At 46.0% G+C, this 14,031-nt stretch overlaps 1 protein-coding gene across 2 annotated transcripts; it reads left to right on the forward strand.

Moving 5' to 3' along the window:
• The first annotated feature begins 3,378 nt into the window (after positions 1-3,378).
• Positions 3,379-13,393, forward strand: CA7 (carbonic anhydrase 7). 2 transcript variants are annotated; one of them, XM_050328225.1, is made up of 8 exons: positions 3,466-3,498; positions 3,561-3,630; positions 5,514-5,711; positions 8,326-8,444; positions 10,612-10,707; positions 10,946-11,008; positions 11,290-11,445; positions 11,702-13,393. In XM_050328225.1, exons 1-8 carry the CDS (start codon positions 3,493-3,495, stop codon positions 11,822-11,824), a joined length of 831 nt encoding a protein of 276 aa, XP_050184182.1. In that variant the 5' UTR covers positions 3,466-3,492; the 3' UTR covers positions 11,825-13,393. The 2 variants fall into 2 exon arrangements, with proteins under 2 accessions (XP_050184183.1, XP_050184182.1); XM_050328226.1 differs by lacking the exon at positions 3,561-3,630 and having other exon boundaries at positions 3,379-3,498.
• Positions 13,394-14,031: the final 638 nt, after the last annotated feature.

The raw sequence follows: 14,031 nt of genomic DNA on the forward strand, positions 1-14,031 counted from the left end.
TTGTTCAAATGTATGTCACCATTATTAATGATGCTCAGCAAAATGTAATTGCCAAATTACTTAAGTAAATACACTTGCAGTGCCACTGAGCCATTCACCTTGGAACCAAATAACTTTCATTTCATTCTCCATCTCCTAAATTGCAGCTCTGTCCCTCCACAGTGATGCACTAATAGTAGCAAAAGCTTTATGCTCAAGTGACATCTCCTTGTGGAAAAACTTCCCAGTGACTCCAGACCTGTATTATAATAGGGACAGCTTGCCTTAAAGATTCAAAAATCCACTTTCCTCAAACCTGCAAAGCTCACCATGTCCAGCTTCAAGTCAGCATTCCAGTCTTACTTTTCTAACCATAATGGTTAGTTCTTATACAGCAATTTTAATAAACAGAGTTCAAATTAAATCATGAAGAAAATTATTCCACATACAGAGATGGGGAAAGAAATTTGTTTGTTAGTTCTGTATCACAACTGGTGACAGGTTCAGAAGAACCCCTGTTTTGTCCCAGGCTGCTGCTCTGCTCACTCATCACTGCTGTCAAGGGGGAACAAAACCAGAAGCATGAGGACTGGGGAAGACAGATTTATTCTTTCAGGTAGCCTGAAACATTTCACTGTAGTGAATGGAATGATGCCTTCCTGTCATTCACTGCTTAGCAGACACTTCTGAGAGGGAGTGAAAAGCCCGTGAGAAATTTGTGGAAATACGAGTATTTCACGTTCAGCTCTGAGCTGGAGGAATTCACCCTTTAAGCACCCATCACTCGGTGGCTCTGACTTCCATAAGTGCATGAGTGAGATATAATCATCCTTGATTCAACCCAGTAAAACTGAGAACAGAATTGCATGGCTGCAACTTTGAAACAACAAGTGACGATTTGAGGACAGAATCAGTGAAAATCCATTCTTAGAGTCAGCCCCTGTCCAGAGGTATCAGGGCTACAGAATATCTTTAAGGAAATCTTAGTATTTTCCTTAAAAAGCAAGAAGGCTGATTGGATTGGGAGCACATTGAACTGTCACATACACAGTGGCTATCATTTATAGATAAAATTTTATTCAGGCTGTCCTTCCTTTCCTCTCGAGTATTGCCATTCCCCCTTCTCATTTTTCCTAAATCCAACCCTTTACAACTCCATTTGGTGGAGTTATTTCCTGCCATGCCTTCAGGATGTTTTCACTTGTCTCAGAACTCTTCATGTGCCGTGTTTTTAAGGTCCAAATATGCAGACATCTGTGTGGGGCTGAATGTGAGAAGATAGAGGCTGAAGTGGTGAATGGTGTCAAATGGGCACTGCAATGGCTGACCTGGCCCCGGTTTTCAAGTTTCTCTTGAAAACAGTTGCACAGTATTTTCTGTTTTACATATGGGTTTCTCCAATTTATTGCCTGTTCTTTTAACATTACAAATTTTCTCTTCCTTTTCTTTTCACTGGTATTTTTTGTACTTTTCCCCATGGTCTAGAACAGCTTATCTGACTGTGTTCATCTGACTGGCTGTCTCCAGTTGGCTGTCCTGGCTACCAACACATCACAGAGCCACACACAGGTGAGAACCACAGGAGCACAACTCCCTGCAGCTCATTTGCCCTGCTAAGAGCAGAGTATTTTCACAGACTATGCTGGGCTGGAAGGGACCCACAAGGATCCTCCAGTCCAACCCCTGGCCCTGCACAGCCCCATCCCCAAGAGTCACCCCCTGTGCCCCAGAGCATCATCCCAACCCTCCTGCAGCTCTGGCAGCCTTGGGGCTGTGCCCACTGCCCTGGGGAGCCTGTTCAGTGCCAACCACCCTCTGGGGGAAGAACCTTTCCCTGAGATCCACCCTGAGCCTGCCCTGACACAGCTCCAGCCATTCCCTGGGGGCTGTCCCTGGTCCCCCCAGAGCAGAGCTCAGTCCTGCCCCTCCTCTGCCCCTGCCCAGGCAGTTGGAGCTGCAGGGAGGTCTCCCCTCAGTCTCCTCTGCTCCAGCTGAACACACCAAGTGCCCTCAGTGTCCTCCCACGGCTCCAAATCCAGGCCCTTCCCCATCTCCGTGTCCCTCCTTTGGACTCACTCCAATGGCTCAATCTCTCCCTTCCATTGTGTCCCCCCAAAGTGCCCCAATGTTGAGGTGAGGCCGCCCCAGGGCAGAGCAGAGGGGGACAATCCCCTCCCTGGCAGGCTGGGGGTGTTTCTGACCCCCTGGCCGTGCTGGTCCCCGTGTTTGGTCCCCACCAGGTCTGTGCTGTGATGCCAGCTGTGCGTGTGGCACCCGAGCACATCCCACAGGTCAATAGAAATTACTTGAGAAGCTGAGCTGAGCGAGTCATCACAGAACTCTCCTGTGGAGACCTTCAGAGCAGTTTACATCCTCACTGAGTGATTTAGCTTGCATCAGCTGCTCTCCGAGGTTTTATAGCTGACTCTTACCAAAACCTCCTGAAGAATGAAATTAATTCTTACAAGGCAGTACCAGAACTTAACAGTTGTATAAAATACTCTTATTGATTTTTTTTTCCTTCCATGGTCTTGATGGCATAATAGAAGAATCCCTATTTTTGTGTGCTGTTGTCTTTGTGAAAATCAATATGTTTATAAAACGTAGCCTTGACAGGCAGCATTTGCTTGGATGCAACAAAATTGTGACCAAAGAGCCATTTCCCTTGCCACAGAGATGTCTTAAGTCATTTTACAGCTGCAGATTGGGTGTCTCACTGTAGCCTCTTCATGGGTTTAGCAGGGTACAGGTACTGGATCATTCCAGGTAACTGAGGCTTCACAGATCACCTCCTTTCTCTGGATTCTGCTGTGTTCTGTTCCCTGATATAACCACACTTTCCTTTTTGTCTATTTAAAAAGTTTCTTCAAAGTTACAAAGAAAAATAAAATCAGATTGCCAGTTCATCCTTAGTTTATGGCATTTTTACCTGGTTTAAAAGTAGCACAGGTAATTTGCCCTGAGATGAGAATGTTCTCCATCCCATCTAATCACTGGTTCTTGTGTTTTAATTACAAATCAGGTGAAAACACCACTCCTTTTCTGCAGCTGGAGGGAGTGTTTGAGAACAGAGAGGCAGAGCACAGAGGTGAGCAGGGCAGGTCCCACTGCCACCTGCACGTGTCACCGTGCCTGGTGCTCGGAGCAGTTGTGGCTTTGGAGGAGAATGGGAAAACACTGCTGGTTTTGCCTGAATTTGATCTGCAGGTCCTAGGACAGCATGTCACCTGAACAGTTCCCTCTCGAAGTCCTGAGACTTCAGTTATCTCAGTTTTCTCTTTTGCCTCTGTGCTGCCTTAGCAAATAGAGGGAGCCGGACAGGAGCAGGAGCAGAAAGGCTGTCCCTGTCCTGCAGGAATTGCCGTGGCTGCTCTGTATCTTTAAGGGGCTGACCCTACCCCACGGTGAGCCGCTATAAAGGCAGGTGAGAGGAGTGCCGTGCCCGGGGAGCTGCAGCGAGGCGGGGGTGCCGCTCTGCCATGACCGGCCAGCGCAGCTGGGGATACGGGCAGCATGACGGTAGGTCCTGGCATTTCTCTGCTGCATCTCTCTCTGTCTCCCCCCACTCGTTTTCTTTCTAGAGCTGTTGCCTGAGCCCTGCAGAGCTGCCTGCATTTCGAGGTCTGCAAAAGCATCAAGTATATAGAGCAGGTAATTAATTACTTTACTGATAATCAATAGCACCCAGAGAGTGGCACCACAAGGTGCCCAGGCTTGCGCCTGCTGCCTTTTGCTGTTGCAATCAGCATTCCTGAACTGAGGGAAGCAGGACTGAGTGGGGGTTTTTTTCAGGCTGCAGAGATGGGTCCCTTTCCAAAAAGCTGTTATGAAGAAGATTAACTGTGTCTGTCTCTCCACAAGCAATTCTTGTAAGCAACGAAGATTTAGTAGAGCAGTAACGGATCTCCTGCTTCTGTGCAGCTGTTGAAACGTGATCTCTGGGCTTCCACGGGAGTGAATAGAATAAGTTATATGTTAAATATGTCTAGAACATCACTAAATTGTACAGATCAGTATCAGAGATCTCTTGCAGAACAACTTATGCTCTCTGATTTGACAGTTGTTAATTTAGTCGTCCTCCCTTGCTTCCCACCCCCAAGGATGTGTCAGAGGGAAATGGGAAGCTGCTGAAAGATTCCCACAGTTGTGTTTTGCAGTGCCTGCTCCTTCTCAGAGGAGGGTTGGATGAGTGGCTGGTGCTGTCCAATAAAACACTGTTTTGCACGACTTTCAGGAGCCTCTCTCTCTCTTTTGGCAGCAATTATTTCAGCTGCTGAGTGCCCAACAAGAGTCTTCTGCATAACCTTCAGGGGCCAGACTCTTAACAGCAACTCCTTTGGTTTTTGTGAGTCCAAAAGCAAGGTTGAATTGTAAGTGAAGCTGGTTAGTGCTGGTAGATGCTATGTTTGAGCAGGTAGGAGTAGTAATAAAGCCATATATGCTCTTATGAAGCTTGAGAGCCAAATGATATTGCCCTAGCTTGTCTAACAGCATTTAATTCCTAAATCTGCTTTACAGGCAGGCTGAGAAAAGATATTATTTTCTAAGCTTAGCTTTGCAGAAAATGCCAAAGCCAAATAAGAGTATAATAGATCACTGTTTTGTTATGTAAACTCAAGGAGGCTGAATACCTGTGCTTGATTAAAAAAGCTTCCCCTTGTGAAAGTCCGTGAGAATGCTACAGTTAAAAATGTGCTTCTTGAGAATCTGGAAGCAAGATTGTTACTGTTAATACTTCATGAACAGAAGCAGTAGAAGAATTTACTTGCTGCTTGCACTACCATGCCAAAGTAGAAAATCAGGCATAAGAAATTCTTTGATGTGGATAAGCTTTTGTTATCTCAAAGGGTATAAGAATTTCCAGCTCTGGCAGCAGAGCTGTGTTATTAGATTGGTCTTTCTCCACACTCTGTTGAGGTCAGGACATCCAAAAATGTTAATGAACACGGTGTACCCTTCACTCAGGGTTAGGGAGATACCATAATGGGCATGAGTGAAGAATGGAGCTGCCTCCAAGATTTACTGCAGTCATAAAAGGATTTTAAAAATAACTGCACAGTCAGTAGCTAAGGGGTTGAGTCATCTGCATCTCATTTGAATTGCTGGAGCTCTTACACTCTCTTCCCCAGGAAGAATTAACTGCTGTCTCCTTGGGGGAGTGTGTGTGTGTGTGTGTGTGCAGGAATGTTTACACCTGCACCCACCTTGGAAGCCCTTCAGACACCTCAGCCACGGAACTGCAGAGTCTGCAGAAGTGAGTGACCCGAGTAGCTGCAGGTACAGCAGTCTGTTGAGGTGCCATGGTTTCCTCAGGGTGTTGGGTGTGAGATATTTGAGTCCCCATCTTGTTGCAGCCTGTTTGTGCTGATAAAAACACACCAGCTTAGAACTGGAATGGATTTCTCAGATAGCAAACATTCAACTCTCCCTTGCTGAGCAAGCTTTACTTCAAGCCTCGTGAAAGCCCATCGTGAAAGATTTTTTGTGTTTAGTAGGAGGGAAATGATGATGCTTTCCTTTCTTTCCTTCTGAAGGACCTTCAGAGTGGCACAAATCCTACCCTATTGCCCAGGGGAGCCGCCAGTCCCCCATTGACATTGATTCTGCCAGAGCAGTTTATGACCCAAACCTGAAGCCCCTGATCATCTCCTACGAGTCCTGCACGTCCCTCAGCATCTCCAACACTGGCCACTCCGTCATGGTGGAGTTTGAAGATACTGATGACAAGGCAGGTGAGAGAACACAGCCAACTAACTTAGAACACCCCCTGTGACGTGGGGAGACAACTGTGTGCATCCTGTGCAGTGTGTGATTTCAGTTAGAACAAGGCATATGATCAAAGCCCTTCAGAATTCTGTCTTCTCAGGGCTCATGTTTGTTCTCCTCACTTTGAGCATCTCTAATTGTGCAATATTGCAGAGCAGAATAGTGTTCCTGCAGTAGGAAAACCTCTTGCACTGGGAAAACCAGAAATTTCTTTGCAGTGCTTTTCTTTTGAATGAGGTTTGGAGTTTGCAGGACAGGGAATGTTTGCATCTCTCCACCATCTCTCCTAGACCACATCCAGCAGGCAGAGTAGGTGTGTCAGCTCCTCACTGCCCTGTTCCATGCTCATCCAAAGACACTAATTCACGTGCCAGCCCTGGCTCACTGCCCAGTTTCCATCCACAGGGAGAAGAGGATTAGCAGAAACGGGTCATAGGAGGATGGTCATCGTAATCACAGCCACTGCACCGAGTGGGGTCTGGGCAGTCACTGTCACCTTGCACTCCTTTCTTTCCTCCCTGCCTCAGAGCAGCTCAGTTTCTGCAGAATTTATAAAACCTTCAGCTAATGCTCAGTTTGTAGCAGCCTGTGGATGTTGGACTGTCTGCAGCTGAACATTATCCTTGTCTCAGCTCTTGGCAGGGAATGCAAAAGCTTTAAGGGTTTGATTGTTTCCCCTGTTAATTCTACTTCCATGGAAGACCTTGCTTTTACATCTGGAGGCAGGGGAAAAGCATTCAAATGGAGATGATAAAGTAGCTGATAAATGGGAAGAGTGCATTAAAAAAACCCCACTCTGGACAGCATTTAAATGTATCATCTGATTCCATCATCCTTTTGGGTGTTGCTTGATGCTGCCTAAATGGAATATCTGGATATTCAAAGCAAGTTACTCTTTCTGTGAAGTGGCTTGTCTGTGCTGGTAACCCTTTGAAATAAGGGCTAGGGGTTGAAATTCAAGCCATTTTGTTTTAAAATTTCTCTTCTGGAATGAATTTAAGAATCTGCCCTGTGGAAGAGTCAGTTAATTGAATTGGAAAAGACTGGATGTGCATTTTCCACTTTTACTGCACAGATCCATTCAGCCTGTCTCCCTACAAAGGGAGTTTTTAAAATATCTCTGGAAGGATTATCTCAGCTTGCTGGCTACTTTCATGCAATTTTCAGCTGAACTCTATCTCTGTAACAGGAAACTTTATTCAGCTTTAGAATTTGAACATCATTACTCTGCATTTAGAGATACAGACTCAGAGGAGATGCAGGAATGAAACCTCTGCCCTTTCCACACTAAGTACTTGTTTTAGTAATACTTTTCCATGGAAGATGATTGCTAGGAGTGGAAAATATGTTTTAAACAGGTTTTAGTTGTGTTGAAATAGATCCAGTGACTCAGCTCTGCATAACTGGCACAACAGAATTTGGAGAGTAACCCGTCATAGCTAATTTCTTACAATATTTGGGACAGGTGATGCATTCCTTTGCTAAGCTCAGGAAAACATACTGGGAGATATTTATATTCTTAATTAGAACTAAAACCTTTGCTACAATGAGGATGCTTTACAGATACTAAATACAATTTTCATTTTCTTAATGTAAGACTTTTTGGTTGGGTTTTCATGTCTGTTGGGCAAAGTGTATTAGACTTGGTGCCCTATAAAGTTACAGGAGGGGTTACTGATGCTGTTGATCAAGTATCTTCTATAGGTGGCACCTTAAACATTGCCCTGTTCATACATCATTTAGAAATAACACTTAGGTTTCTCTGTAGCATTTCCTTACCTTTATAAGGTGATTGGAGATTGAGTGGTGTCGTGTGAAGGAGCAGCTATTACATTACCTCTTTTATGGGATCAGGTATTTAAAGGAAAGGGAACACAGATAACCTCCACTGGAAGCAAAGATACTGTAAAAAGGAAATACTTAGCTGAATGGTCTGCCTGATGGTCAGGGTGTAAGGTTTCCCTGGGACTTCTCCTCCAGGCTGAACAATCCCAGCTCTCTCCCCTTTCCTCCCAGCAGAGCTGCTCCATCCTCTGATCCCCTTGGTGCCTCCTCTGGACTCTCTGCAGCAGCTCCATGTCCTTGCTGTGCTGTTCCCAGGGCTGGGGCAGCTCTGCAGGGGGGTCTCCCCTGAGGGGCAGAGGGGCAGAATGCCCCCTGCCCTGCTGCCCACGCTGGGGGATCAGCCCAGGGCACGGGGGGTTCTGGGCTGGTTCATGTCCAACCTCTCCCCACCAGCCCCCCAGGGCCTTCTCCCAGGGCTGCTCTCAGCCTGTCCCACAGTTAAACACAATAAACACCATAACAATGGCTACCACACCTTCCTATGTCAAATCTGCTCTTCCAAGAAAGCCACAAAGTTCTGGAGAGGTAGCCATTCAATGTTTTTTGACTTGGATTTCTCCATGACTTCAGGTGCTTTCCATTAATAAATCCAGCCCTCCTAACTGTGTGGGTGATACATCTCATGCTGGCAGAGGCTGCTGGTCTTTTTCTACTATTGTGCCAACAGTAGTTGGTTTTTACCAGCAGGGAGCTAAAAAGCTTTTTTCTTTCTGTTTCTTGTGTTTTCCTGCCTAGCAATCAGTGGTGGGCCCTTCCAGAACCCATTTCGGCTGAAGCAGTTCCACTTTCACTGGGGCAGAACCCACAGCCAGGGCTCAGAGCACACGATTGATGGCAAACCTTTTCCCTGTGAGGTAACTGGGGTTTTTACTGGGGTTATTTCATGTAAATGCTGCTGACAGATGACTGTGAGTGCAGTGGGGACAGGATCAGTGTTCTGATTGCTTACTCCCTGTGGTCAGGGCAGCCCAGACTCTGAGCTGGTGTTACCCATAGATTGGAAATGGCTTCATATGGGGGCTCTTGAGAAAGTGCTGCAAAGCCAGGACAAGGTACGAGGCTTTCCCAGAACAATCCAACCACACACCATGGGAATGCAGCATCCTGGGGTCTAGCAGTGAGTGCTGGAGCACAGTGCTTTGGAGGATGGAGGCCTGTGCCAGGGAAGGCCTGATCTGTTTCAAATTAAAGTTGTGTGTTAGTTGACCCATCACTGTTCTCCTCAGCTGGATGGGGAGAGAAAATACAATGAAACATTTGTGGGACAGGATAAGGACAGGGAGAAATCAGTCACCAGTTAGTGACACAGCAAAACAGGCTCAGCTGGGGGAAATCACCAATTTATTACCAATCAAATCAGAGTAGGATAATGAGAAATAAAAACTGAATCTTAGAACACCTTCTCCTCACCCCTCCCTTCTTCCTGGGCTTTCCTTTACTCCCAACTTTCTCTCCCTCCTCCCCTGAGCAGTGCAGGGGGCTGTGGGCAGTTCATCCCATCTTGTCTCTGCTGCTGCTTCCCCCTCAGTGGAGGATCCTCACACTCTTCCCCTGCTCCAGGTGGGGTCCCTCCCACGAGAGACAGCCAGTCCCTCAGAACTGCTCCAGAGTGGATCCCTTCCATGGGCTCAGTCCCTCAGGAACTGCTCCAGAGTGGATCCCTCCCACGGGGTCAGTCCCTCAGGAACTGCTCCAGAGTGGATCCCTTCCATGGGCTCAGTCCCTCAGAACTGCTCCAGAGTGGATCCCTCCCACGGGGTCAGTCCCTCAGGAACTGCTCCAGCCTGGGTCCCTCCCATGGGTTCGGCCCTTCAGGAACTTGTAATAGTTTAGAACTTGTTCTGAAAAACCAATTGGGAACTTACTCTTTCCCCTGCATCATCGTGAAAGAGGGATGCTGAACGAGGGAGAGGGTGGGTTTTTTTGGCTGGGATGATTGACACACACAACAGAAGCAGTGGCAGCCTTGCATTCCAGGCTGATGGCCCTCAGACTGTGACGGGGAGGTAAGGTTTTTCCGCTCTCCTTGCATTGTCACTCCCCTTTTGCCGTGACTCAGGGAGGGTGGGGTGTGTGTGGAGGGGTTCCGTGGTTCATTGAGGCCCCGGTTCGCTCCGTTCTGTGCCCTGTTTGCCCCAGCCCGACCTGCTGGGGCTCGGCCCTTCTGCAGAGGAGCCTTTGGGGACGAGGCCGCCTCTTCCCTCCTCTGCTCCCGAGCCGGCTGCGGTTTGTGCCTGTCGGCGAAAAGAGGGAAATCCCGGACACGGCAGCCGCCGACAGCGCGAGTCTGCGGGAAGAATCCCTTTTTTCCCCCCTTTTTTCTCTCCTTTTTTCCCCCCTTTTTCCCCCCTTTTCTTTCTCCCTCCCCAGCACTGGGGCCCAACAGCGCCCCCTGCTGGCCGAGGTTGGAATTGCGCTGAAAGGCAGAAAGTTTGTGTTTGGTTGGTTTTTTTGTTTGGTTGGGTTTGTTTGGTTTTTTTGAGGGAACTTTGGGTCCAGGATTGTTGTTTGGTTGTTTTTGTGCTCTTTCGTTGTTCTGCCCATACACATCTATCCTATAATAAAGGGCTGTTGTCTTTCCTTTCTCCACACTTCCTCAACTGGAGCCTCTTAATTTTGGATTTACAATTGCTTAGAGGGAGGAGCTTCCTCCTAACTCATCCTCCTCAGCCAAACACTTCAGTCTCATTGAGCTGAGACACAACTGCTCCAGAAGGGGTCCCTCCCATGGGGTCATAAGCCTGGGGAGCTTCTGGCAAATTCTCCCCCAAGCCACCCCTGTAGCTCCCCCACTACCAAACCTGGTCATGCCACTGCAGTGTGGGCTGATATTTAGAAAGCTTGTTTAGTCCTGTCCACACTTGGGGACCAGCCCAAAAGGGTGAACTTGTTTGTGTTTCCAGCAATGCCTTTTGCACACCACTGTTGTGCTGAGAACGGCTGTTGGTGCTGTTAACGTGAGGGAAACCACGTTCACAGCTTCTACCACTAAGCATTTCTATCTGTTATTTTTCTTTGAAGCTCCACTTAGTTCATTGGAATGGCAGAAAATATGCAACATTTGGAGAAGCAGCAGCAGCTCCAGATGGCCTGGCAGTAGTTGGTGTTTTCTTGGAGGTAAGGATGGTAAAAATAGCATATTTACACGCTGAAAAGCATCATGCTGTCAAGTGTTTGAGGAGCACGCCACACATTTAAGAGGTGCTTAAGGAAAACAGATGACTTATTGGAAGCAGGAACCCATTGCAAATTGCTGCTAAACTTTAGTGGGAATGTTGAGATTCAGATAAGAAAACACCTATTCACAGCACAGTTTAAGTTCTTCTTATTTAACCTGTCTATTCTGTTATTTTAGATTGGGAAAGAACATGCTGGTATGAACAGACTCACCGATGCTTTGTACATGGTAAAATTTAAAGTAAGTTTTCAGCTCTTTAAACTCATTTCTGGGGTATCCTTTAGAAAGCAAGCACATGTACCTATTTGAGACACGGCCTCACAGTCCAGCAATCCAGCAGTGGAAATCACACTTGCCATGCTGCTTCCATCTAACAGCTGTTATAAAGCAGCCAAACCTTTACAGAGCTTTCCCCTAGTTTTTAATATTACTTCAGCATTATTTTTCTCTTTCAAAAAAAGTTATTTAACCTGCACTTAAAAGTACAAAGATAAATATCAAGCCTTTTTTTTTTTCCCCAGGGAACAAAAGCTCAATTTGGAAGCTTCGACCCTAAGTGTCTCCTGCCCTTGAGTCTTGATTATTGGACATACCTTGGCTCTCTGACAACACCACCCCTTAATGAGAGTGTAACATGGATAGTGCTGAAAGAACCCATCAGAATTTCTGAGAAACAGGTAAACTGTTGACATTCTCTCTGTTCTTGTAGAACTCAGTGCTGGATAAGCAGGCAGTGACTGTTTTGATTTGAAATGGGGCTGAGCTACAACACTGAATATCCAGCCTGTTCAATAATCAGGGCTTCTGTTATTTGCTGTTAATATTCTCTATTAATCGATTAAAATACAATGAACACTTTCCCTTGGTCCCTTTTAAAGCCCATTCCCATTGATTGTCCCCTTAAGCAGTCAATTATTTCCCCTGAATTTGCAGCTGGAGAAGTTCCGGATGCTCCTCTTCACCAGCGAGGAGGACCAGAGGGTCCAAATGGCAAATAATTTCCGCCCCCCTCAGCCTCTCAAGGGCAGAGTTGTTCGAGCTTCCTTCAAGGCCTGAACAAAACTCAGAATGGCCCTGGGATATCCAAGAGCTTCCACCTCTGAGGTACTCTAAACAGGAACTCTGGTCCCCAGACAGCTCATGGAACACACAAGACAAGCATTTCCATGAACACTCTGCCGGGAGGGGAACAATCTGCTGGTTTGCTGCTTTACTTGGAGTGCTCGTTCTTCTGAGAAATGGGATCTTTGTAACAAGCACTATTTCATATAAGGGATAGCTGAGTAAACTAGAGTGTTGTCCAAGACCTGAAACTCTAAAAAAAATTAAAATGCAATTAAAATCCAACTTGATGTAAAATAGGAAATTACGTAGCGATCTACTATGGTCACAATAATGGTCTCATTCAATACGTGAGGAAACAGTAATGAAAAATTTGGGGTAAATTTGACTTAAATTTTCCTTACCAATCTGTTGTAAGCACTTGCTGAGCTCTGATTTAAACATTGCTTGCACCGTATTCTTGCTGTGTGCTGTCAGAGTGCACAAGTAGCACTAGAGAAAAGTTCTTGCCTTGGGTAGGCACTAGATGAAAACTAGATCTATATTTTAAACTTAATGCTCCAAGATCCTATTTTATAACTCAAAGTACCAATGTAAATGCTGTGCTTGAAAGCAGGCCATTTTATCGCAGTGTTGTTTAGCCCACGGATCACACAGGGCTGTGCTGCCCTGCTCAGATGGGGGAAGGGGACATCTCCAGCAATCCAGGTGTGTGCTCTGTGGTCCTAAACGGCTCCAATTCTACCTCAGTTCAGTGCTGTGCTCTGCAGTGTGACCTCCTTTGCTGTCTGCCCTGCAGAAAAGGGGTATTTTGTTTACTTTAGGGACCCAGTGGGTAGATCTGGACTGCACTGAGCGTGCACTGCTGCACAAATCCCTTCCCTCTGGCTGGCAGGGAGCTCCCTGCACGCCCTCCTGAGTCCTTTTACCTCTCCAAAAGCGAGTTGCTTTAGGAAAGCCATGTGTTGGTATTACTGCTCTGCAGCTCAGTGACACAGCAGGCTCTGGCACTAAATACTGGGATGTGACCTGTGATTACCCACGGTCTGCTGTACTGTCATTCTGGCCTTCAAACGGCCTGTTTGGTGTGTATAGATCAGACAGAGTGATGTTATCACTTTATTCAGCTCAGGGGAGCAATCAAAGATGTGCAAGGCAAAGGAAAGCTGGGAGGAGGGAGAGCAGCAGCTCCTCTGGGCTGTTGCCATCTCAGAGAGGGCCAAAGGGACAGACAGTGCAAGGAATGAAGGATACAGTTCTAACCTTCAGCTCTGGCTGTCCTGGGACATGGACTGCAACTTGGTGTTCCTCAGCTTCCTCTTCCACAAAAAGAGGGTGGCACTGACCTACCTCACAGGGGTGTTGTGAGGACTAATTCAGCATTGTTTTACAGGAAATCCTTACAAGCTGCAATGGTTTCAGCTGTCATGAATGTACCTTTGCTAGTAATGCAAACTGGTGTTGCAGGAAATTTATTTATTGTATCTTATTTCTTTAACAAATGAAATAAATGAGACTTTAAAACCGAGTGTGCATATCTTAATCCTTCACTTTCAGTAGACTCACTTCTCCCTCGTTACTGTTTTTCTTGGACTTTCATTAAGAGAAATGATGTTGGGTATTTTCAACTGATGCATCTGTTTTGGATCAAAGAATGTTTGATTGTTCACCCTCAGTTCCATGGAAACTTTAAGTTACAGTAGAATGGTCTAAGTACCGATAAGAGTTACTAAGTACAGCTATAAGAGTAACTCCTAAGTTTCTGGACATGTTTTTTAAATTCTAGAAACAACTATTTTTAGTCTATGTTGCAGTTCTTCCCATCTTTTTGGATTAACAGCTTCTGCTTCAGCTTAATTATTTCACTTAAATTTTGACATATTGTGTATCTTGGATAGCTTCTCACTCAGTCAAAGGTAAATGAGTGTTGTCATTAATTGTATGTCCCAGTGAAAATTAAGAAAAATTAATTACATGAAGAGATATTTTCAAATGTAGAAGGTCTTTCAAAAGAACCTTACCCATCTGATAGCCTGAATACATTTTATGAGGGGCAGATTTCAAATAGTTTCCTCCTTAAAATGTAATGAATATTAATTACCATACCCAGCTGCCCCTGAACTGCTGCATCACTGTTATTTGCAGTGTTCCCAGAGCAGGTCACTGAGGGCTGCTTTCAGGGGGTTTTCTCATTTGAGATC

Source organism: Myiozetetes cayanensis, unplaced genomic scaffold, assembly GCF_022539395.1.
Source record: "Myiozetetes cayanensis isolate MyiCay16 unplaced genomic scaffold, myiCay2020 scf38, whole genome shotgun sequence".
Lineage (NCBI taxonomy): Eukaryota > Metazoa > Chordata > Aves > Passeriformes > Tyrannidae > Myiozetetes > Myiozetetes cayanensis.

Coding starts and splice junctions, on each gene's coding strand:
- CA7 (XM_050328225.1), top strand. Junction 11,009..11,289: donor TGTACATGGTAAAATTTAAA/GTAAGTTTTCAG, acceptor TTTTTTCCCCAG/GGAACAAAAGCTCAATTTGG. Junction 11,446..11,701: donor TCAGAATTTCTGAGAAACAG/GTAAACTGTTGA, acceptor CTGAATTTGCAG/CTGGAGAAGTTCCGGATGCT.